The sequence below is a fragment of the Poecilia reticulata genome, linkage group LG17 (genome assembly GCF_000633615.1).
Source record: "Poecilia reticulata strain Guanapo linkage group LG17, Guppy_female_1.0+MT, whole genome shotgun sequence".
NCBI lineage: Eukaryota > Metazoa > Chordata > Actinopteri > Cyprinodontiformes > Poeciliidae > Poecilia > Poecilia reticulata.
Window position 1 is genome coordinate 21,182,800 of NC_024347.1, and position 26,233 is coordinate 21,209,032.

The 26,233-nt window shown below is 38.3% G+C and overlaps 1 protein-coding gene across 6 annotated transcripts in view; it reads left to right on the forward strand.

Moving 5' to 3' along the window:
• The window catches only part of st18 (ST18 C2H2C-type zinc finger transcription factor), a 48,558-nt gene that overhangs the window by 2,423 nt on the left and 19,902 nt on the right, over positions 1-26,233 (forward strand). For 3 of the 6 annotated variants that reach the window (XM_008434254.2, XM_008434252.2, XM_008434253.2), the window contains exons 3-6: positions 22,001-22,116; positions 24,711-24,762; positions 25,572-25,602; positions 25,767-25,954. In XM_008434254.2, the coding sequence (XP_008432476.1) occupies positions 22,001-22,116; positions 24,711-24,762; positions 25,572-25,602; positions 25,767-25,954 (387 nt within the window). Of the gene's footprint in view, positions 1-10,200; positions 10,429-14,177; positions 14,347-22,000; positions 22,117-24,710; positions 24,763-25,571; positions 25,603-25,766; positions 25,955-26,233 lie in introns of those variants that run through there. The other 3 variants (XM_017310126.1, XM_017310127.1, XM_008434256.2) reach the window with 3 other exon arrangements.

Sequence of the window (26,233 nt, forward strand, 5' to 3'; positions counted from 1 at the left end):
TTTTTTTTTTCTTCATCCAATACTAAAATTTTTGGAGATAATCTCTGGTTCAGAAGAGGCTTGACACGGGGAGGGCAACATTTGTAGCCCATGTCTAGTATCCATTTTTGTGTCTTCCTTCCACTCAGTTTTCTATTAATATGTTTTATACAGAACCTTTGAGCAACCAGCTTCTTCAGCAATGACTCACCTTGTGAAGGGTGTCGGGGATGTCTTCTGGACTTCTGTTAAGTCATTAGTCTTCCCCATAGCTGTGTAGCCTACTGACCCAGATTAACCTATTGTAAAATGGGCGTGAAATGATTCAAGGGAAATTAAACAGGTGTAATGTGTTGACTCAGAGGGAGAGGTGAAAGTCAAGATGCTGAATTCGTAACAACTTGGAATTGACTCAAAAATGACTTGTTGATTTAAAGAGTTATTGTCAATACCCACCTTTGTTCTCCTGCTCCAAAAAAACTAACAAAAGACTGTTAGATCTTACACCTTTGTTTTAATTTTTGTGTTAACACCGTCAAACTTTGATTCAGACTTTCTTTGGTTAAAGTACTGCTCTGATGAATATGTAGACGGCATAAACAGTACAGCACAAAAAAATTAGCTCTGGTCTTGTCTGTGTCTGGCATACATTTTTGTTTTGTTMTTTTCTCCTTTTTGAAGAATTTCATCTCCTGTGTTAAGGCAACATATGTATTTCAGTAGGTTAAAATAACAAAAACTAACCTGTACTAAATTCTGCATGCGAACCCGTGAAAACACACACACACACACCCCCGTGTGGACAAAATCAGCGTAGTGGACTATTTGAGTGAAATRAAATTGCAATGTAATACTTAAAAGTTCAATGTGTTGCCACACAAATGCACTAATCACCCTATTTTCACAATGTGGTATCAGTATTCCTGTATTCTTACAGTACGTACTCTACATCGATTAACATACGGTATAATTGAGGAGGACACTAAAGTAATACGGCCTCACACTAGGGGTCTTTCCATACCTTGTTGTGCACAATCTGTAAACAGCTTCAAAGGCATTGCATCTGCCATCTGCACTTCTAGGAACTCTTCTGCATAGCCATTAAAACAAGCTGTCTCAAAGGACATCATTCGTATTTCAGCCTCAACCCTGAATTACTGTGTGTTCATTATAATTATAAGGGAGGAGTGTTGCCAGGCTAGTCCACAGAATGCCAGGTGCACACTTCCATAATCTACCATTTTAAACAACTCTGAGCATCAACAACAGTATCTCCATGCTATTCAGCCATTAGTTCTCGCTGGCTTTCACGCTGAAACTCCACATCAGTCATTTGAGAACAGTTTTTTTTTTTGTGTGTGTGTGTGCAGTAAAAGACATGCGGGGAAGAAAGTGCAACACTTTGTTGTGTTCCATTTTCCTAAGCCTGCTTAGGTTATGTGACTGAGCCATGCTGCTGTGTGAAATTTTTATCCCGATACTGGCACTGTATCCTTGTGAGGGAGTCTTGTAAAATAGGTTTACTTAGCGCCTTTGCTGGCATTTTCCGAAGATAGCAAATGCACACACACTGTCCATGATCGGATTAACTGTTCTACAAAAATGATGTAACTCTTTGTCTTTCTTGTGTGGCATAGGTTTCTCTGCTTAAGTTTAGTGGTCATCCGCAGGAGAATAGACACACTTKAAATCCAGTCACAGCATTATAATCCACATATTACAAATATAACAGTTGACAGGCTTGGTTAATCGCTCTTTGTCACACAAATTTGATGTGTGGCTGCCCAAAGTGAATCACTCTCCCCCCAAAAATGCGATTTTWAAAAAAAAAATTTCCCAGATGTACTCCCCGGAAACAAAACCAACAACCCGTAATTAACACAAATTCTGATTTGTAAGGCATTTAATTTTGAACTTTGCCTGGTGTTTCTCTGTCATGTTGTGATGTAAATTGCATGTGATAAGTGTGAAATATTTTTTAAGCATCCAATATAGTATAAAACATGCAATGCCAAGTACACAGAGAGGAGGAATTTGCACCTGAGGACATATAAGCTTTTCATTCAGAGCCACAAGGTGTGTCAAGACTAAATGTAAATTGCACAAATTATGAGAGAAATCAGTTGAAAAATCTCAACGAATCTCACTTATTTACATTTTAATTACGACTATTACTTATTCTTATTTTTTTTGGATGTGACCAAAGCGAGCCTGATTCCCCCCCTACACTAGAAAGAAGAGGCAAAATGACTGTTTTTYCACTGGAGGTTTAGATGCTTGTTTATCACTTTTAAATACCATCATCTTTGCTGAAATCCCCTCTCAAAAGAACCTTTCACTTGCTGGAATAAATTCAAATTAAAATTTAAATCCCTCTTTGCATTTCTTCAGCCTTTTTTAAAATAGCTGCCTCCTTTTAGAAAGCTGTTTATGTAGTGATCTGCTCATAATCCAGTTTGTTTCTCAACAGCGCAAAAAACACAGAAATCGTATTATCACTATCTTGGAGAGATGATGCGAGAAATCGGGAAGTATAAATGTCTGGATCTGTGGAAGTTTTCAAAGTTTTAAAGCTGGAGGAAAAAAAAAAAAATCCTCTCAATAATCTGGTCTGTAACACCGTAATTTGACTTGCAAATACGCAGAAAAATAAAGTGCATTGTGCTGCAGTATCCCAAAAACATTCTCCTCACCTTTTGCTTGTACAAAGATCACTCGGAGCTCACTCTATAAACACTTTTTGGCATGTTTCAGACAACATGAAGACAGCATTTGGCATCAGGAAAGATGATGTATGACTGGGGGATTAACTCTTATCACAGACAAGTCACACAGCATCTCAGGAAACAAGTACTCTGATTCTTAAAAAGGGCCCCACCTTCCAATACACTGAGAAAAACAATATCTAATCAGAAAGGTAACAAATATAAACAGAAACAGCAGACAGCGCGCCGTGCTTTTTTGATAACAACCCATTTCAGATGTAAAACAACACAGAAGAGGCCATACGGAAGTTTAACGCGCTCAAGCCAAATTAGATTTATTGTTTGGAAACAAATTATAATTGTGTATCTAGAAAGTTAACCAAGATCCTAAACAAAAGCAAATCAATGACCCGCCCCCATTAATCACTCAAAGGCGGCTACTTGTGCTGGAGAAACTTACTTCATAATCAATTTCTTTGTTTTGTTCAAAGGGCATTTGCATTTTGGTTTATGTCACAAAGCTTCCTGTATCTGGCGCAATCAGAAATCGCAAGCCATCCATGTTAATGGTGGTTTTTCTATTTATTCAAGAGCATATCTCCAAATACTCAAGATAATTTTAGCTTATTATACAAATATTTTGAGTGATAGGCTTAACTTTTTTTTTTCTTTTTTGAAGCCCCTTGTGCTTGTAGTGTCATAGAAAATCATATTTCCTTGAAGACGTCAAGCTGAGGCAATTTTTTAATTTTTAATTTTATTTTACAGACTAATCATCTCCACCTCCCGTATCTTATCTTTTTAGCAGTGAGGACTCCAGACAAAAATGCTTATTTTTAGTTGTGTCTAGACATACTATTATGGCCACCAAGGTCATTATCAAAGCACACATTACACACACCTGTTACCATTGTTTAGTGGCTCGTTTTTGGCCAAGCACCCAAGCTCCTATCTCCTCATTCATAGGCGTGTCTGCTGCATTGTGAGYCTGCCTGGGTAAAATGGGGGGGAGGCAGGGACCCCCAGAGACACCCAGATCTGCACCTCACCTCTCAATGACACAACAAAGTCAGCCTCTCGCTTATAAAATAGAAGACACTGACTGACCAGCCAAGCATCGATTTGTTTAATGTAACCAATCAGATGCTCTTGGTTGAAGACAATAATTCCCAACCAGCTGTGACCCACTGCAGCTTGGATTCTTAGAATTAAGACCTGTAGTCCGAAGCCTTAGTTGGTATTCAAGTTCATAATGTCTTCCTCTGATTAGAAGGATCACAGTTAAAGTCTCTCTTCTGTGAATGAGATTCATAAGTTTAATTTTTACTTATACAACGCAATCCGAGTTGGATTTAATAACATGGGGCCGCTTGGCTAGAGCCATTTGCCCTTCCCTAGTTTCTTTGACACATACAAATTCAAATACGTTGATAGGTTTGCACAGATCTGTTTCTGGAAGAGAAAGATCTGTACAATGGTGTGCATTGCGTTTCAATTCTCCTTAATAACTTCGGAGGTTTGATCTTTGTCCCATATTTTGTAAAACATAATCTGTGGCTTTTGGGTTGCAATGCAACAGTCTCACCTGAGAGCATTAAATAAATAATAGAAAAAGTGACTCTTATCAAGGTAATACAGTTTTAAAGCTATAATTGGCAAGCAAAGGCAATTAGTCTGTTACGTAACTGATTGCAGTTTACCTGAGTAGATAGCCCCACTAACTATGCAGCTCTTATCTGATTGTTTAACTTGTTAATTTTTAAAGAACAGAACASCAAGAATGCATAATAAGCATTTGAAAACTGCCAAATTTAGCAGGTGTGTCTTTGTATTTATTAATAAATATCATAGATTACTTAATTCTTCTTATATTAATGGGTCACTTTGTAGTTATTTTTCTGTTGTTTTTTTTACAACAGAATTTAGATAAGACTATTTATCTTAATCTAAATACTGTGATGCAGTGAAACTATGGTTTTTTTTTTTTTTACGAAAGTAAGACTCAAATGAGAGCCTCATATTGAAAGAGGACTTATAAGCTATCATATTTCATAGGACAATCAATGTAAATATGATGTGACATGAAATTTACAATTTAAAATAAAATAGGATACATTTAAACTAAATGATCCATTTCAGAAATTTTAATGACAGTTTATTGCCATAATTAATGATAATACTAAACTTAGAAAGTATTTTTAAAATGATATGTAATGTTTTAAGTAGATGGGTTAGAGACATTTTATTATATGTTTGAAATGGAACTAGGAAGGGACAGAATGGCAACACGGGGATCTGAAATAGCAGTGCAAATCAGCAAAGGAGCAACTTGACCCGTAGCCTTTTTTTTTTTTTTTAAATAGCTGTAGGCTGTAGTTTTCCTGTTCTTTTTATTTTGGGCTGATGAATGAAGGAAGTATCTATAATTGAATAATGGGTTACCATTTTACAGACCAAAATCATTTTATCGGGTTTTAATGACCAGGTTTGAACAACGGAATAGAAAAAGTCCAAAATTGAATCAAAGCATCTTCATAGAACATTAAATGAATGTGCAGCAAGTTTGCCTGTGGTCACATGCAATTTTCCTCCCAAAGGGGATTCCTGTGAACTGATCTAATCACTTCTGGTTTTAAGATGAAACATGCTGACAGATAATGATCCCCATGAAAAATGCACTGTATTTTCAAAAGAAGATTCCCCGTCTGTTGACATTAACATAAATGTACTTCTACGTCCCGGAGCCATATCAACATCAACGTGCACTTATGTTGGGCTCGTCATATTTGCATATGCAAATAGATATTCTTTTAAATGTAATTCAGCCCCTTTCATGCGACTTTGTGAGATGAACAAGCAGGCATCAAGTGGTTACACAATGAGGGTTCAGCAACACCAAGAAGAATCTGTCATTTTAGACCAAGGCTTGAAGCATCATAGCAGAAATTAACCACAGTTTGATAGAGATTTGTACACATCTGTCTCATTGAATGGCAGGGTGGATGTGCATTGTTATTTGGCTGCACGGGCTGCCATGYGAAATTAGTCATGTTTGCTTTGTCGAAATTACCAGGCGGCGTGTTTTGAGTGAGAGGGTTCGCTGAAGTTGCGCCGCTGACATTTTGATCCTGTCGTGCATTAGAAGAATCGAGTTAAACATATTTGTGTAGGTTTCACAGGAGGAAGGTATAGTGCTCAAAAACAACAGGGTGCCGTGACACTTCGCTCTGCTTACATAATTTGCAGCAGAATGCAAAAAGCTTTTAGACACAGATGTGACCCATTGTAATACCTTTCTAAATGCAATCAAACACTTTCTACAAATATGAGCAGGACTTTTTAAATGTGAACCCTTGTTTGACATGTAATTTTGTCCAACCCACTCCTCTTTCATTTCTCCATCAGCTCTCTCCAGTTATGCCCACATTTTCAGCGGATGAAATAGCTCGACAAAACACTAGTTTATGTTGTGAGTCGGCTCTGAATGAGTTTTCCCTCTCGCTCTCTTTTTAGATTCGAACAGATGTTGGGGCTAAAAGAAAATGTAACATTTTGTAATGGCGTTGTTGTGTAGCCCTCAATATGTTGTTCTCTCACAGTGTGTCATGATTGCTTAACATAAGTTGATTTCTTTTGCCTCAAACAGTCCGGAACATGAAATAATCATCCCTCGAACAAGCTGCTTGTGAGATTGTCTGCGTTCGCGGACAAAGAACATGTTATTTAATAAGATTCTTAGATTATTCCTCACTTTGATGTGTTTGTACAGTTACAAGAGACAAATGGTGGGAAAGAGGGTAAACTGGAGCACGTCTGCTCTCTTTGTATGTCTTTTTCACAGCGTAGCATGGATTGGCTCTCAAAGACAGTTAAAAATTTGACTTTTAAATGAGGCATTAAACAAGGTGATGATCAACTGCCAAACCTTAAGTAATGATATTCTCTGTCCTCAAGTCCCTGGCCTTGCATAACCAAGTGCACAAATCACAGAAAAAAAAAAAAAAAAGAGAACTGAAAATTCATTATTATCACATATTGTGTTCTCACGTCAGTCCCCTGAGGACAAGGGGTGGCGATGGTGGTGACAAGGGGGAGGAGGGGCATATCCCCAATAGAAATTCATGTTTGGGTGGCCCCTCACCATCAGCTGGGGGGATCTTGAAGAGGGGGGCTATCACTTATTTAAAACCCTGTGCCTCCCCTCTTTTGCAACCCCCACCCGACCCCACCCGCCACCCCCAGGCTCCACCCAGAAGTGTGGTTGCCTTTGTCATTGTAATCTGGCCCTGTTTGCTAAACGCTTCCACTGTTTACTCTCCGCCATGGGGGTTTGTATGAACAGGAGTCAGCAGGACGCAGGGTGACATCACTTTTGGGTGGGGAGGTGTTAAAAAAAAAAAAAAGAAGCTGCATTTATGTTTTCTGCTTTTCCCTCTTGTTCTTTCTAGTCCTCCCTGTCCCTGTCCAGGCTTGTCGAACGCATGAACTAACCCGGGAAGGGGGGGCGGGGGGGGGCTCAAGTGGCCTACGGGGACGAATTACACCTAATTACTTGCATAACCGCTGTGCAGGAGGGTTTGTGCAGTCACCAAAGAACTCTTGCTTTTCAGTGGAACTTATAAGGTAAATGATTTAAACCTACTCCACATGCTAATAGTATGTCCACGTCTATGCTCATATTCAGTGAATCAGATGTCCCTATGAGTCTCGTTTGTCAGATTAAATGTAACTTCCAAAAATGACCTTCAAGCAGATATTAAACATACTTTACAGACCATATTGTGTTTTAAAAAAAATAGTATCTATTTTATTGGTTTGACGCAGTATTTTAATTTTAAATGTCATGTTTTCAGTAGTTTTAAGTGGGAAAACATCGTAGCAGGAATATGATGATCCATCTGTGCGTAGTTGATATGTATAATTTGTTTCACTTTGTGATAAAGTTCCAAAAATAAATGAGCCTTTCAATAATAGTCTTGTTTATTGAATGGGTTTGCATGCATGTGTTTATGTTGGTTTAGGAGTTAAAGTTTATTCCAAGTCATGTAATGTTTKCGATCAGGGTCGGATTTAAGAGCATGTAGCCCCCTGGGCTGGAGCCAGTTTTGCTGCCTTACTTGTCTTTTTTTTTRCACATGCAAATGAAAATAGATTGCTGGTTAAATGCACATAAACCCCTAGGTTTATATGCCTTTTTCAAATGAAAATAAATTTTCTGTATTTGTTTTTTTCTAAAAAGCTCTAAACATTTTTTAAAAGTTGTTTATAAAGACAATATTGTCATTTCTTTTCTTAATACACTTTCATTTTTACATAAATATTATGATAACTATACCAGGCCTACATTATGCTATCATCACTGAAATACACTAAAAACAATAAACAAGACTGTGAGCTTATGCTTCCTCTTGTTATGTCGGATCTGCTTTGGTTTGAGGATGATGTTAGAGGCGGTGCTACAATGTCAGAGTTTTTAAATAGTTGCATTCTTTACGTGAAATTTTTTAAACTATTGCTTTTAATGGCTACARCTTCTATTCCTTTGAAATCGACATGTTTACAAAACATCCATTTATAAGACTTTTTTTTTTTTTTTACCTCCAGAACCTAGAACCCAGAGGCCCTAAAAGCCCTAAAAGTGTGGTGGTTATTTTTTCCCTTGCTATTTTGTAGCTTTCCAGTTTTGATGCTGCGCTATTACCTTTACAGCTAACTATTAAAAGTWATTTTTTTCCTATGTATTAATGTTCATCTACTATGAGAAATGTAATCATATGACTCCAAAAGAATCTGTCAACAGTGTCTCTCTGCTCACATTATACTCAATTCCAATTTTTATTTATTATGGTTGTTCACATACTAATTTTAATGAGGCCACCATCAGATTCTAGTTCGAACAGTCTATGGCCCTGAAGTGTTCTTCATTAGTAGAAGAAAATGTGACTTTACTATCAAAAAACATACCTACAGAASTAAATATGGATGCTACATGTTAATACATGTGTCAGTTTTGAAATAGCCGTGATATTTGAGCCAAACAACTGTGGCTAGCTCCTTCAGTGATGTCTGCTCTCATGTTCGTAATTACTTTTATTTTGAAGAAGACTGATTTTATAGCAAGTYATAGCATATAAACGAGATAGTTTTCAGTCAAATTTAAATGTTGCTCTGTGTAAATGAAGTTACTCAACTGAAACCTTCAAATCTAAACAAAGATGTYAGCAAGCGATTATTAAGCAGAGAAACAGTCACAACATTTACTATGCCTGTTTCATCCAAAGTTTACGTCTGAGTTAGCCGTTTCCCTCCTCTTTACACACAATAACATAAAACTAGACTGAAATGTGACTCTTTAATGACATACAGGACCTTCTATAAATGTGACTAGGATCTAATTGTAAAAATCAGATTTCTGCTGTTCACACTGTTTAAAAAAATTAGACACGGTTCACATGTAGGTGAAAAAGTCGGATCTGGTCCAGTTTTGCCAGCAGTGTGAACATAGCCTTAGAATTTTTATAGTTTCACCAGGCACAATAGTGTGTCATATTGTCTATCAGTCAAAAGACTCTAAGAGGAATCAGAACTGAAATAAAGCAGAACAGAGTTCAATGTAAAGTCCTTAAGCAACAGCATACAATTGAATTAAGCWACATGTGASTTTTAAYCATTTTGTGGTCTTTTGGATCTGGCTTACGAAAATACCAAACTACAATAAAAAAATAACAGCATTGGGTAAAAAACATGGGTGTGAAAGGGTTTGTTTACCAATCTACAGGGCTAATGGAAATAGGAAGGATSAAAATGGCAATGAGTGGCTGCAAAATGGGGAGACCAGTTGGCGAAGGGGTGAATTGACCCAGACCCTTCTAAATTCTCACCCAGCAGGTAAAATCCCAGGAGGCTACTGAAGTCACCAAAAATCCCTTTATAAAAACAGAACGTTCTTAAAAAAATTTAAATCTCTGTGTTTAGCTGAAAAAGAGTGAGAAAGTTACCAACGTTAAAAAGGAGGAAAAATCTGACTTAACTCTGAAATCAACTTTTCATGTCATCTATTTTTGTTGTTGTCGTAGCGATAAAGTCATAGACACTGRAACTGGTCTGTTGAGCCATTGTTATCGTCCCTGGCCATCTGCTGCTGAGGAGTGACATTCCCTCTCATTTGCATGATGAGTGATGTATGAGGAGCATGGGAGGGCATATGCCCCGGTCTTACCACAAAGCAAGTGAAAGTTTATTCTTTTTAAGCACACAATAAAAACTGATGTATAGAAGAAACCTGACAGAGTTGGAGGAAGAGAAAAAGATCACCTCTGTGTGTGACCCTGGGTGTAAGTTTCATCCYCCGTGAGCTCACATAAGAAAAAAAAACAAACAATCTGTGGTGTCTGTGGACGCGTCCGCGCGCCTGAGTGGAGGCTAGTGCGCGCATCTGCCTCCTTGTGTGCCTGTTTGTGTTTTTTTTTTTTTTTTTGCGGATGTGGGAGTAGAGCGAGGAGGGATGGGAGGGGAGAGCAGGGGGAGGGGGGTTTGGTGGCTGTTGATGTGCAAATGTGCATCATGTTGAAGGGCTGTGAATGGGGAGGTGTGACGTAAAAAGGGACCCGAACGCAGGTGCTTATCTCGAGGCTGTCAAAGGCACAGTATGTCATATTCCTGGGGACTACCTTTCAAAGCCGCAGCACCAGCTCAGCTATCAAGAGACTGGGAGAAAATCAAACTTTTTGGATCACAGCAATAGGTTGGTGTCAAAGTTCTTTTTATTTATTATACTGACTGTTTGGTCAGCATTTATTATCACTGATCCGCCGTCTTGCGCGCGTATAATGACAGGGCTTTTAGCTGATGCTSTTGTAGATGCTGTCTGGTCAGGACTAACGCGGGAGCTGAAATATACAAGTGATGGAAACTTATTCAGATTCACAGTTAGATTTCACCCATCTGCTTAACTTGTGCTGTGAAAATTAAAAGAAAAAGAAAAAAGAAGAAGAAGAAGAAGAAGAAGAAAAAAAAGAAAAAGAAAAAAGAATTATGCTGGCAATTGTTTTGTACCAGGTCAGGGGGTATTTAAAGAAATCTTGAACTGATGGTGAACACTGCATGTCTGCTACAAACCGGCATTTTCAAAATCTTTGCTGGAAAGCAAGCGCAGCTTCTGTTCAGGTTTCAGACAGTTTGAGAGGAGATTAAATGGCTCAAACTGCTTTTTGAGAGGCATGACCTATTTTTGATCATCCAGATAGCATGAGATACTGTCTCCCCAGATTAGATCCGTCGCGTTTGTGCAGAGAATAAGCTTGTCTTAGAAGAACACATGTTCGCATTGTGTGTGGAGACAAAGCGTTGTCAGGTTGCCTGTGGCTTTGACAGTGACAGCTGTACATACAAGACCACTGAGCCTAATGCACTTAAACATTTACTTTCTGTTCCAATAACATGTTTGAGCAGTCAGGCAAGTGCTTTATTGCCTCTTGTTCTGGCTTTCAAATAATTTGTATTGGAAGTTTGAAAACTATCCAAATTGTGACCATAAAGTAAATTACAAATCMGTTTGCCTCACATGTTCTGAAGAGTATTCAGCTAGGGCGAAACAACACTAAATTTCTGCAATTATTTGCCTGGTAATCGCATTTAAGTTTGAAAAGGTATGCTAATCCTCAACCTGCAGTGATAATAATTCAGTCGAGAGGTTAACTTTTAGTGTCAGACGTGCACAACACTTAGGTTTAAACAAAGTGTGTGGGGTCGAACCACTCAGCAGTCTCCAGAGTAACTATTGATTCAGGAGGCTGGATGCTAGCTAGAAAAGTTCATGATTTACCAGTAACTCGCAGCTCACTAATGGCTCCTCAGCTACCCCGTACGAACAGACTTTAAGTTGACTCTTGTTTGGCAAAAGGAGGRCTTTTTGAAAAAACAAAAGAGAAGAATGAGAAAAGTGTAAATATGTTGCTGGATGACTTTAAAACTTCAGCAGATTATCACCTCTATATCTAAGTTGTAAATAACATTTYACGTGCACAGTTTTCTGGGGGGGGGGGTCTGCATATTTTGCCGTCCAATATATTCCAATTCTTCGGAAATATGATTATTCTTTAGCTTGTTTCCTAACACACACCTAAATTCACAAATACGGCTAAAACCTTAAAAYCCGAGACATTACTGGAAAAAGTTCAGCCAGTCATTCATGAAACAGAAAGAAAGTGCTTTCAAAGTTGCACCTCTACACTTTGTTTTAATTATGAAAGCAGCAAAGGGCTGTGGCAGGTCTGTGTGTTACAGCAGTGATAAGTAAAAGACATTACTCCTCTCTCATCCACACTCCTTCCTCTTCAAAGCCCAGGGATGTTAGTTGCTACACAACACGTTAATGTAACCGGTGTTTGCCGTCAAGGAACTGTCCATGGTACCTGCTGTAAGAGGAAACCGATTTAGAAACTTACTAAGTCCTCCACATTGTTGGACAACGCACAGCAACTGCATGGGAAATGTAGATCTTTCTTTACTCTGACTAAATTAAAATWAAAAAAAGCAGTTTTAGGCGTAATTGTCAAAAATGTCTTATTGTTCTGGAAATTTTAATCCACGTGTCTTCTGGGCAGCCTGACAGAATCACACAAATAAGAACCGATTTAAAACACATCGTGTTACCTGTTTTCGCCCCCAACTCAAACTTCAGCCAGTTAATCCCRAAAATGAATTATGTGGATTTGGTTCAAGTAAGGTTTTCAGAAATGATCCATCTGCTGTTGAGCAGCTGGTGATCGGATAAATGTAATTAATTGCTTAACTTTTGCAAAAAGCACTGCAGTAAAAATAGTGCTGTTTGTGTATCCTAAAGAGGRAAAATTGTAGCGCAATAGCGGGATTTGTAGCTCCTGGTTTTTAGTCTAACCATACTGTAGCACTGACATTTTAGGCAGTAATCCAAAGTAGTTGTGAGTTTGTTTAAAACTGGTTAGATGTAAAATTCATTGTATAATATGTTTTGCACATTAAGAAAATACAGCTAAAAAGAAACAAACACGGTAAATATCGAGGTCTTAATTACATATTTTACGCTGGTACCAAATTTATTTAAAAGTTGTCTCTTCCAGAGAAGATGYGTTAAATTAAGTATTTTTATTATAACTTTAAGATTTTGAAAATTGTGTTAATCTTTAGGTGGTGCAGACATAAAATACATTTCCAAACCTTTTTRTGGTGAAAATGTTAGAATGATTAATCAGATGGGATTTTCCTAAAAACACCATAAAACAAAAAGAAAAAATCCTTTCACTTAATTCGTAAATGTGCTTGACAGGACAAGCCTGTAAAATCCTTCCAATTAATAATATATTGGATTTTTTTTTATTTGTAATTTTTTTTTCTAAATATATTTCAGAATATACCTTGATTGTAATGTACCTCATTGGCTGCGGTTTTGTTTGTTGGCCTAACTATAAAGGATCTGCTTATACCCTCGTGGGTTGGGAAGAATTAGGATTTATGAATTTATTTCCTCTGTTGTATTGTTTAAACAGCTTTGGTTTAGTTTTGATCCCTTCCTCTTGCCTTTGAGGCTGTTCCACGGTGTCAGCTGTTGACTGATAGTAAGAGAACTGCCTCACAGTGTGAATGAAAGAAAACTAGCGGTTGGTAAACACTGATAAGGGATAAATAGAAAGCGGTCAGGCAGAGATAGTTCTGTGGGAGCCCAGATTGTGTGCGGTCTGTTAAAATGAGATTCTGAGCCTGTCCTTTTTATTCTTCCTCCCCTCCCCTCCTCTGTGCGGCGTTTGTCTGGAAAATCTCCAGTGACCCGGCTCGGCAGTCCCAGGCTGCAGTATTCTCTTTTTGTATTTGTTTTGTTTTCTAACAAGGGTCAAGTTGGCCAATAGACATGTCCCTTATGCTTATAGACAGCTGTCATGACTTCAAGTACTTACAATGGCTACATTTTCTAGGCGTTCTGCACCACCAGGCACAGCTAAAATAAACATATGAAAAAAAAATTAAAATAAATATTTGCACAAACTATGGGGACACTTTTTGTACTTATTTTCACATAATTTACTTCCAAATCCTGGGACCAATTCTCTCTATTTCATTTAAGCATAATCAATTAAGACTGCATGAATATATAAATTATTTTATTAAAGTGATATACTTTCACTTATGAATTTTAATTGTGAAATTTCTCACCTAAAGGCAGCGATAACTGTTGCATTTAGTTCTTTTTTTTTTTTTTTTTTTTTTTTTTTTTCCAGAAACGAGTCTTGTTCTTAATTCTGATATGAATCTGTGATTTATGTCATAAAAAGAACCTTTAGAGGTTTTACCTTGAGGATCACCAAGTGCTGTATTTACACAGAAAATAATTCAGCCCACTGTAGCCCAGCAGCTAATGAGATTGGTTGTTAAGTAAACGACACAAAGGGTACCCTGAAAAAAAAAAAGAAAGGAAAAAAAAAAAGCATTTTGGGGGAATATCACAGTGTCTCTACACACACACACACACACACACACGAACACGCACACACACGTACACGCGACAACCAAACGCGCTCTCGCAGCAGCGACACCGTGGACTACCCCGTAACCCCACCTCGATATCCTTCTGCTCCGTCTCCTCCCTGATGTCCCCGAGAGATGAAAAACAAAGGCTAAAAGGGGCATGGTAAGTCAAGCTTGTGATTCTGCCCTGTCGGACATGTTAACACGACAGCGTTCAGACGTCGGGGAGACAAGTGATTCTGTTTGTCTGCGTGAGGATGCGCTGTGCTGTGTAAGCCTCAGGCTCAGATAAGTGGATTAATGACCGGGTCAATAACAGGGRATGCTTTATTCATTTTATTTTATTTCTTAAATAGGGACTCAGGGTAAGACTAGCACGTTTTAGTTTGTCATTTTTAACTTCTGAATTGCTGCTTAAACTTTCAGTTAGCTGTTAACTTTATTTTCTTGTCTACAAGACTTGTTTTCTGTTCAATAAATAATACTGGTTGATGCTAAAACTCTAAGATGTTTTAGTTTAGTTTTGTAGTTTAGTCTTTTTTTTTAAGGTTTACCCTAAAAGCAAAGTGTTTGTGAGTGTTAGAAAAGAGGAGGGCTGCTCAAAAGATTGTTTTGTAAAGCACTCAAGCTCAGTTTGAATCAATTACCGAACTGCTCAGTTGCACACTTAGCAATATAAGATGCCTATTCCCCATACACAGGCAAATTAGACTGTGTGGATCTTTTTTACCTACTGCCTGGCTCTGTTTTTCAAATCCCCAGAATAGTAGCACTAGACTAGAACATCAGTGTACAAAATTCAAGTGCCTTGGCATATCGTGCTCTTGTGTCAAGCTCGAAAGTGGGTTAAAGTCCATGGTGTATATTAAAGCCTGGACTTAAGTCAAATTTACATTTTGTCAAAGATTACTCCCTTTATTGATGCATATAATCATATTCATGGACCATCTGCTGATTTGGCAAGCATAGATCAAACTCACAAAACAGCCCTGCTAACCTTTTAAGTACAAAATAGTCTGGCTTAACTCAGAAGTGTGTGTCTGTGTGTGTGTCTGTGTGGGTGTGTGTGTGTGTGTGTGAGTGTTAGAGATTGGATAATACTTAATTTAGATCCTCCAGGCTGCTTTTGCCATGTTTTATTTTATCACAATGGCTTTGGTTGCAGACCCGGATTTATGTTTTAAAAAGTAAATATAAATGTTAAGGGCCAGTTTACAAAGACAGAGTACAAAGGTCGGTAGATGAATAGAAAACAATAGCAAGGGTTTCTTTGTTGATGGTCTGTTTTGAGTCAAGAAATTGATCAAAACACCCAAATATAACAAAAAATAAGTCTAAATATTTTTTTTGAAGAAATGTTGGAATGACAATAAAAATGTCAAAATAATTTTTCAAGAAGTCAAACTGATTTCTCTAAGACAAGCCAAAATTACAAGAAAAAGAGTCAAAACACTTCCAAGAAAAGTCCAAATAATGAGAAACGAGTTTAAATGAAAAAGAAAAAAAAATTTTCAACCAAAAATGTAAATGACAAAAATTACAAAATTAAAGGTCAAGACAATTTTTCAAGAAGTTATAATGACATGAAAAACTTTATAAACTATTTCCAGTATAAAAAGACTCAATTGCAAGATTAATTCAGTAGAATGGTCAGATGAAAAGTTATTATTACGTGCATAAAAAAATTAAAAATGTAAAAAAAAAAAAAGTATTCACTAAATACTAAATATTGTGAATGAAGCTGGGACGAAGAGGAAATGATTATAAAATTGCGGTCAATAAATYGAACAAAAAGACCAGCAGTAGCTCCATCATGAATAATTAAAATGCTTTAATAGAACACAGGAGTTTCAGCATTTTGATTACTTCAAACATGTTGACTTTATACTTTCATTTTTGACTTTCGACTGATTTTCTTTTGTAAACATTTAGACTTTATTCTCAAAATACAATTTTCAATTTATTGTTAACCTTTTAACTTCAGAGTGCAAGAAAACAAGATCTTCCATAAGTGACCCAAATGCTTATTTGTAGCTTAAACTCTTGTTCACAGTGTACCCTTTCTGAGTTTATGCTGGTTGCCTTGGTTACATGGCTTTCACAGTGCAGTGTTACGCACTTCCACCTGGATGTGAAGGGCCGCACCGGTGTCACACATCGACTGTAATAAAACTCTGCCTGAGTCCTCTCAAGTTGTTCTAATAACTAATTTAGTCCCRAACCATCTCCACAGTGTGTGTTTCATCGGAAAAAAAAAAAAAAAGAAAAATTCACCACCGGGCATCCTTAACGGCACAAAATACTTATGTTCGACTCATTCCAAACAAAGCTTACGCAGATTGAGAATTCATATGCCAGAGGTAAATCCGAGTTAACACGGATTTATACTGGCATGAGTTAAAGGACTAGAGTTTGTAATCCAGGTGGCCAAGGGATTTTACCATACAGTGGCAAAATTCACTTAAAACTCCCCCAACATCCTGAGCCGCTGAGCTCAGCGAGCAGACAGATTGTTCAGAATTGATGACAGAACATCTATGTTTCGAGCTGGACTGTGCATGTGTTGGTGGTGTGTGTGCGTATGCTAGTGTTTGCATGTGCACATATGTGAGCATGTGTGCTCCTTTATGTGTTCCATTAGTACAACGGGAACCGTTTGCAATGAGACCTTGACAGACTGGTATTATTGTTCTGAATCAGTGTATATGGGAGGTGCATTGGGACCACTGCCTCCCATATGCATAAAAATCAGCGGCGCAAATCAAAATACACCAATCTGAAATTGCTCTCCAATGTCCACTAAGTGGTAAGGAAATCGATCAAAGACCTCACATTTCTCGAATAATTGATATTTTTGAACAGCCTTTGATCGCTATACCGAACGCGTTTAAAATAACGTCGGTTAGTGTGTGTTCACGTGTGCACATGTGTGAGGAGGACACGGGAGCAGAGATAGAGTGGAGTTGTTTAATGACAGGAACAGCTGACTCATTTAGAGAGAGCAGTGAAAGGTAATTAACCCTGGGAAAACTACAGCTGCCATGCGAGCTGTTCACTTCAGTGCAATCTGATTAGGAATCACCACTCGAGTCCCTGACTCCTTTCAGACCCTCTGTGAGCATTGTAAACTTTTCCCTTTTGCCCCCCCGAGAGCCCCACAGAGCACTGGAGACCTGCCTTTTGTGACGGAAAGGGGGGGATTAGCCGGAGCGGTTACTACGTTTCTCCAAATTGCAGACCACCTGGTAGCTTTCATGCGACCTCCTCCATGAAAAGGGGCTCCTTGGGCAGGGACAATGAGCGGGATTACTCTGCTCATTGTCGCACTAGAGCTGGAAGTTCTTTTTTTTCACCCAAACACCTGTCCCCAAATTAGACAGGTTTGAAAAAGCATGCTCATGATAGAATTCAAAGATTCGGCCCAACACAGGAGCTGTTTGACAAGCTGGACACTTGCCAGTGGATGAATCGCGCGCCGCTCAATTTATTACGCTATTGATGAATGGCTTAGAGGAGGAGGATACAAATTTTACATGTTTCAATATTTTGGTGTCCCTAATTGGATTGAAATTCACAAATAAAATAGCACATCATCTAGGCCCTTTTTATAAGATATGGGGACTAAAAGCAGCAGAAATGCGGTCAAAAACTGAAATTGGCTCTTTGATGTCAGAAGAAACAATCTGGACTCGGAGCCTCTGTGTGGTCCGGCTCCAGATGAACCCAATTTAGAAGGAAAGGCTTTGGGATGACTTTGGAACGCGATTACAAGATTCATAAATCACCTCGGCAAAGGTGTCACCATCTGACTCTTTCATGGGACTCCTGCTAACTCTGTCCAACAACAAGTTTCCCCTGTAGTTTTGCCATCATAACAAATCATTGAAGCGATAGCTTCTAGCCAGACTCCTAATTGTCTGTTAAGAATTCTGTGAGCTGTGCTCCTTTATTGAAGCGTCTCTGTCTTGGAGAAGTGATAAGATGCCAATACGCTTCTCTATAAAAGTACACTTTGGCAAAAGGCACAAACACTTTGCTTGGCCGTCAGGATAGCTGTGAGGCTGTTATATCTGAAATCGCAGTTGACTTCAGGATTTTGCCTGTGTCTGCATGAAACCACTAAACTCCTTTACACAGAGGAATGCTCATAAATTGTTGGCAGGGTTTTTTTTAAGATGAAGCTTTTTTTTTCTTTTCTCTGAAGCAAGCACATAAAGATCTTCACTTTCATTTTTACCACTGAAACAAATCTCAAAAAGTTCAAGACTACTTAGCATCTCTTTTTGTATGATCTAATTGAAAAATGGGAAAATAAGACAGGCATCAGACTTTTGTTTTAAGGAATTATCAGTTAATCTTTACTGGATATGAGCCAGTATGACATTGTCATGGAATACCCTTTAGTAAAAATATCATTGTTTTACAACCTTGCATATTTGGACCGCAGGACACAGAACAATGTGATTGATTATAATTATTTGGTGAAAAATAATTTATATACATGGGCTCAAGCATAAATATAAACAAACTCTAAATTTAGTAGTATTTGCCAAAGTATAACAAGCAGACATTAGCAGGATAATTAGTCAGACTTCCTGCTCAGGTAGCCAGGCGGCAGTCATCTGCTTAACAGACACACAATACCTGCCAAGTGTTGTTTTCAAACAAGATTACCTTAATAAGACCAATAGGTGGCCCTACTTTTAATCTCCACAACATAACTGAATTTGTCTTTCTTGTAAGAGAGGTACAAGTGCAGCAGCCATCTTTCAGACTGTGTGCAGGAAAAGTTAGGGAAGGACGTGCAGAGAAAAAAAAACACTTATTTCTTATAAGAGGTATATGGATAGTGGTCTTCTTTAAATCAATTGTTTGGCAGTGTGTATAAAAACCATGTGGGGGAGGGGCAGGGCTGCACACCTATACGCCTCAAACAGCCACAGAAAACCTTGTTTGTATTACTTTTAAATGAGGGGTAAGTCTGGTTGCCTCCATTCACTCAATTGAATTGATGTGTGCAGCAACAATTTGAGGAGGGACAAAGTTGCACTATGCTTAATACAATAAGTGAAAACTTCCATCACTTCTGCTCTGATTCTGGCTTTTGCATAAAAGCMMTATAACCCAAAGGAACAGTGATGGGAAAAATTTGCAGTTTTAAATCTAGAACTTTWAAAAAAATATGTGTGTGCCGTAACACAAGTAATCAGCCCACACCTGTAGTATCCATGTACTGATCAATCACCTGTTGTGAAATTCAAGACGAGGAAAAAACCTAAAATTAAACACAGACATTTTGTGACCCATCTTCCCTCCTAATTTATTTTCCAGTTATTGGACTGTCCAGCTGGTATTTAGACACAGAATGTCTGATGRCTTCATGGCCACCTCGCACAAAAGAAGATAACAAAAATCCCCCCCCCACACACACACACACGCACGCAAACGTGCATGCACACGCATGCACACACACATGCATGCACAACACAAAGTTGTTTATCTAAATACTCTCTGAACAGAAGTTGATTTCACTGTCTGACCAAGGCTTAATTTACTTTCCATGAATCTATTTGCATCTCAATGAAAAATGGCAAAAGCAATCACCAGCTTGCCCAGGAAGAGGTGTGAGCCTTATCCAAACAGGTATGTTGCAGCTAGCGCACCTTGCTGCTGGAGCTAAAACAGACTGAGCTCACTTTCTTTACACTAAAAAAACCACCTATGGTGTAAGTATGAATTGCGATCAATTAACTATATCCCCCATAGACCTTCATTACAAGGAAATATGAAAGTAAAAGGTCCTATCTCCTGCCGTTTGCTCTTTATTATACATAAACAGAAAACACTTAGCATGTAAAATTAATGTGAAAATTATTCCYGGGGTAAACTATAAACACAAAAAGTTACCCCGCACATTTACCCTTTTTTCTCCTTCCCCTAGATCAGAGTGTAATTGCCAGTAATCAGGTCTGTTTGCTGCTGATAAAACCACTCTGAATGCGAGGAACCCTCTTTGTGTGATGACTCAATTATGCCAGAAGTGGCTCATCAAACCTGGCCCATCAGCTGCTTTAATAAATAAGGAGGAAAACTTGCTGCAGGCGCATTATAATTCCATTCATTCCATAATTAAATCCATTCCAGTTTTAACCCTTCGCTCAGTGCGCTTCTGGAAGAGGAAACAAAAACAAGACAGGAGCAAAAGAGGGGGTGGGGGGTGGGAGTTGCGAGTGCACACCAGACAGTGACCTTGTGCAGAGCACCCATCCGTTCCCTATAATTCAAAATGATACTGTTGAAGAAAGGTTAAGAGAAAAAGACTCAGAGAGAAAAGGGACGGGGAGAGTGGGGGGGATCAGTTAATACGCGGCTGCTGTTTTTTATGTATGCATTGTTTCCACACACACGGCCTTAGACAGTAATTATATTAAAAGAGTAATCTAATCATAACAGTTGGTTGGTTGGGAGTGCAGCTCTGACATTTTGAAATCTTATTTTGTGTAATCTCATTTGCCTCCATCATATCGCCTGTACCCCCTTATCTAAAGGAAATGTAAATAATGTAATTAATTTTGTGCTCTCCAGAATCTTACTTTGCTACTCTGGCATGCTTTATTGTTTTCAAGATGAGGTATCAGCACAGAGTTGTTTTTTTGTTTTTTTTTACTCCGTCACAATAATGTTTGTGTTAATTACACGAGAGCTTCCCAAGTGGACGGATAAGCTGGGAACTGAGGCAGGACACACACTCACACACACTCACGCAAACACTCAAGGTCAGTGATGAATATCCACGGCAGCTGGAGAGTATTAATAAAGCATAATATGAAAATAATAATAATAGCATCACTAACAACCAAAATGTGAGAGTAATGTCCAGATCGCCGAGCGCACGCGTTTGCTCTCTCTTACATCTCCAGCTCAGATCCAGGGTCCCCTGATAATGGTGCAAGGCAATGGTTATTCATGATTGCTGGACTGGGAAGGTCTCTCTCTTTTCTGCCTCCCCCACCCCACACCCCCTACAAACCCCAGCCCCTATATGCCCCCCTCCCACAATTGTAACCCATTCTCCTCCTCTGCAGTGGGAATGCTGGCAGATGGGGTTGGGGGGGGGAAATGGGCTGGGCTCAAGGACAGTTAACAGCCAGATTAACACACGGAAAGTCTCGTAGACCCTCAGCATCAGGCTGCTTCAGTTTTTGTCCCCCCCAGAGAAATCGGGCCTCTGAGAAACATTACTTATGTTGGGGCGTGACTGTGTGCCTGTGTGCGTGTGTGTGTGTGTGTGTTTTGGGGGTTTAAATATGATTCAGCAGATGACGAACCAGCCAGAATAGTAGTAGGCTAAGTCTTAATTCATATGCAAATCTAACTGTGTGAATAACCCCCCTAGCGACCCCCTCCTCTCTCCCCCCCACCCCAATTTTGTTTTTCTGGGGAAATGCTCTGTGAGCTATAATTAAGAAGATGTGTGCTTTTTCTCTCTTTTTTTCCTTTTCTCTAAAGCTAACAGAAATAAATAATTCTATAATAAGATCTGTGAAGTGAAGAGGCTTAATGTACTCATTGTGTTCATCCTTGTTTTCCCTCTTGGATATTTTGTATTAATTAGAAGCAAGCAATTTGATCTCTGTCAAGCAATCAATTTGCATTCTCTTCCTTACTCCTTTGGAGATATGAAAGTGAAYGTTTCCACACCGTGATACAACAGACGAATCCATAAAATCCTTCCAGATCTYGCASAGTTTTCCCTCTAAGAAAAAGTTTCAGCCAGTACCTCAAAAGTGTATATTCTTTTGTGTTTTCTGTCACAGATAATGAATTACACGATCACTTCCTGAGAGAAAACAAACTTGAAAACAGCAGCCGGGGTGAACAGTGTGGATCTGGCATCTTATCCTTCAGTGCACCCGGAAAACCRCAATCAAAGGTGAATGGTCTGTCGCAGAGCAAAGTTTTGTATGTAGTTTTGTTAGATGATGGAAAAAGACACAAGGATTATGTAACTGCTTGAATAGGTTTCAGTCTGTAAGTGGAGGAGAGTCAGTGCTCTTTCAACTGCACTGATCACAGTCTGAGATAGGTTTTTGCTTATCAGGAGAGTGTGGGAGGCTGGCAGATAATAAACTCTTTAATGTAGCTGAACTTGCTTTTTTGACATAATGAAGGACTGTAGTTGCATTATTGTCTCAGATGAATTTTGGTTTATTGTGAAAGAAATAGCTAACTAAAGTTAGTATGTAGGGATAAATCGAAAAAAGAAAAATCTGAAATTATCAATACTTTCTCAATTGGCAAGCCAAATTGTAGAAAATGATTTATTTTCCATTGCTAAATGTATCAAAATTAAGAACTTGAACTACTTTTGGACTACAAACACATCACACAGTTTGGATTCTCTTTTTTCTTTATATCAATTATATACATTTATTTTTTTTTTTTGCTTGATTCAAAACTGCTTCAGCAGGAAGATTTCTTTTTTGGGGGGCTATAGTCTTAAAACATATGTATTAAAATAGGTGAAAACATTRGAAATAGACTTAATTAATTTCACTATTCATACCAATTTTAAACAAAAATAATATGTAAAAGCAGAGTTAAGATCAACTCCATTGACGTGCTTGAAGTCAAGGCAGATAAGTAAATCCTGACATCCATAGGTTTTCTTACAGAGTCGGTTTAAGCTATTAAAAATGCACAATATCAAACAAAGACAGGCATAGTAAAAATGAAATAAGCCATTGGTATTGGAACAAGTTTCACTTTTTTGTATCAAACCATAGCCTGTCTTCTCCTGATGGGTGCTTATCCATACAGAGAGAGCTGTGCAAAACGTTGTGTGTAAACCTTTCATTAAGTGTGTAAACATAAATAAAAAAAAGAATTTACTTGTGTTTAAAAAAAAGGAAACAATACAACTGAAAATCTTCTGGATAAATAAATAAACAAATAAATAAATAATAGCAAGTTTTACATTTGTAAATAGTAAAGTTATGCTTTGTTCTATAATCACTTGTTTTTTGTATATTAATACAGGGGTCTGTGTAAAATATCATTCAAAGAAAGAGATAAAAAAAAAGGTCCACAATAATCCAATGAGGATGTTTACCTACACTAATAACATCAGTTGGACTCGGACCGAATTACATCCGTGTTGAAATCACAGGTTGGGTGATGTAAAGAAAATATTTTGTATTTGGACCCAAAAAATTTATACAAAAATATTGAAGTGTGTCTGTTTGGGAAAGTGTTATAACCTAATGAGCTACACTCATTTTTACAGAAGGTAATCTATAGTGTTTTGGAGTTGTTTGTCTCAATAGGCTGCAGTAATCAAAAGTAATGAACCTATTATGAGCAGGACCTCTGAGGGCCCGGCGTGGCATTAAGAGTGTGGCACATAAAAGGTTTATTAAAGGAAATTAAGGTCCATCACTGCCACACCTGCTCCCCTATTATAAATGTATGACAGGTCAGTGCCTTCAATCACAACAGCAAACGAGAGAGAGGAGTCATGTTTCCCATTACCAGAGAAAAGTAACAGCATATCCTATGACTCACAGATTTCACTGGCCTGTGACCACCATACACCGCCACCATCCCGGAATAATTATGTTTAATAGGTTTTATTTGGGATCCACAAGCAACAGTCAGTGAGAGTAGATGGTTTTTAGCAACTATTTTTGTCTAAACACACACTATGAGGTCCGGCCTGTACCTAAATGTCATTATTTTGTGTCATTATGATTTTCTCACTCTTGCAGAACTTTTTTTTCTCTTTTTTTTCCCAAATGCTGGTTTGTTTGTTTACATGTTACCAGTGTTTTAGAAGTTGTTTGTGGTAATGCGCACAAATATGGAATTTAAGGCTAAGTGGCCTTTGGGACTCCCAGTTTATCAGCTAAAACCCTCAAAAAGCAAAAAAAAAAAAAGGTTTTCTAATCTTATTTAAGAAATGTTTGCCTTTTAACTTGAAGCRAAATAAGCATTACAACATGACTTTGGTCCTAAAAGCTTAGAATTGGCTTCAGCTTCTGTGCCGATTTTAACATTTCTGTATGGATTAAATTTTTAAATGATATGACCTCGTCTTATTTATGGGATAATTCACACACTTTGAAGAGCACTTGGGCCAATCAACAAGTTTCTCATGGATGCCCGGAGTTTCAAACTAAACTATAGAGGTGACTGAGGTTTAATTTATTAATAATGCAATTGCTTTTTTTATATATATACACATCCATACTGTTCAGACCATATATTGATTTAAACATCAGATTAAAATTCTTTTATCATTGCCTTAAGTTAATTGTGAGAACCTCGATAGTTTTAAAAGTGCTGCTTTACTGATARTGTTATCCTCTCATTGTATTTTAATTATTTTATTCTGTATTTATTCCTGTATTTATTCCTATTTTTGTGTGAGTAAATTGAGACATTTTGTCATATTTAATTTGACACCAGAATTAGCAAATGAAGAAATAATTTGGAATATCATCTGCATATTTGATGATTTTCTTACAGATGGATACTGAAGGTGAGGAGCAAACCTTCAAAACATGCAACAGTAGCACAGGTGAGTTCAGGCCTTAGGCTTAAGGACTTACTAGCCCACACATATTGAAACACACACACACACACCACTTATGATCACAGGTTAGGGGTATCAGTTCAACAACCCAACTTTATAACTGTCAGTTTTATCTATTACCTTCGCAGTCTGAAGAGCACTGCACCGCCATTTCATTATTCAGAGGGGAATAACTTCATTAAATTCAAACATGGGCTTCAAATTAGTGAAAGAGTGTGTGCGTGTGCATGTGTATAGTGTGTTATTGAAAACCTCTAAACTGGATATGTCATCATGGAAGTCTGCAAAGCTTGCAAAGCCTTCCTCGAAAAAAAAAAAAAAACCTAATGAAAAGTGTTATTGTTGGTTGAGCTTCATGGGAGTGGCAGAGCAACTTGTGAATGAGATTTATACCGGGCCCCCTCGGGGGAAATAGGTTTAGCCTTTTAGATCATGTTGTCAATGCTGTCAAAGGATGAGGTACTTTCGCGTTTCCAGAGAGTGAGCAGGCTGAATGAGACGGGGTTTTTTTTTTCAGATCAATGAGGAGTCCACTCCTACACCCGTCTGCTGATTATGCTGATACAGTGGCGTTGTAAAATCTATGGTGAAAAGGCCAGCGTCATATCATCCCTAAGACATTATCTGCAGAACAAATATTTACTGGACATCGTAAAATTTCATTAGCAAGAGTCCAAAAGTTGTGAGTGGCCATGGAGCTTTGATGAAAAAAATATGTAGACAGATGCTACGCCATTGTGGTGGAAACATAAACACGACTTTACCTCTAATACTTCTTGCTCTTTGCTTCACAGGCCTGGTGGATTGGATCACTGAAAGCCACAGGTAAGGTTTTTACAATAAAAACATTTTTTATATTACTTTTTCACAGATCATAAGAATTTTTGTACCTTATASCATATATATAAAAGTTGAGCATTTTCACAGTTTAAAAATGAGCATCCTGACTCCTCTCTTGCCTCTGCTGTCCTCCCCTTTTTTTTGTCCAGCCCATATGGGTCCGCGGCAAGGAAGAGGAGCGCCCAGGATGGGGTGCAGGGCGCCCCTGTCAATAAGCGAAAGTCCCTGCTGATGAAACCCCGCCACTACAGCCCCAGCGACGCATGTGAAGAGGAGAGCGAGGACCTGGCACCGCCACAGGACAAAGAAGAGCTGAGGAACATTGACACTCCAGCAGGTAAACAGATGTCCTGTTGTTTTGTCTGTTTTGATGAACAATTGACGCTGAATTTTAAAATCCCATCTGTTGCATTCATATTTCCCCTCCCTCTGCCATCAGCCAGCAGCCGCAGTCATTGTGCAGTGGAAGTGAAAGACTACACTGCTGGGCCCATATTAGTTGTGTCTCACGTCCACAAATTGAAGTTTTGACAGCTGATCTGCCATGATATTTTTGGCGTGGCTTTACCCCCTCTTGATGAGGCCAGATTTCAGACCCCTCATCTGTCCTTTTTTA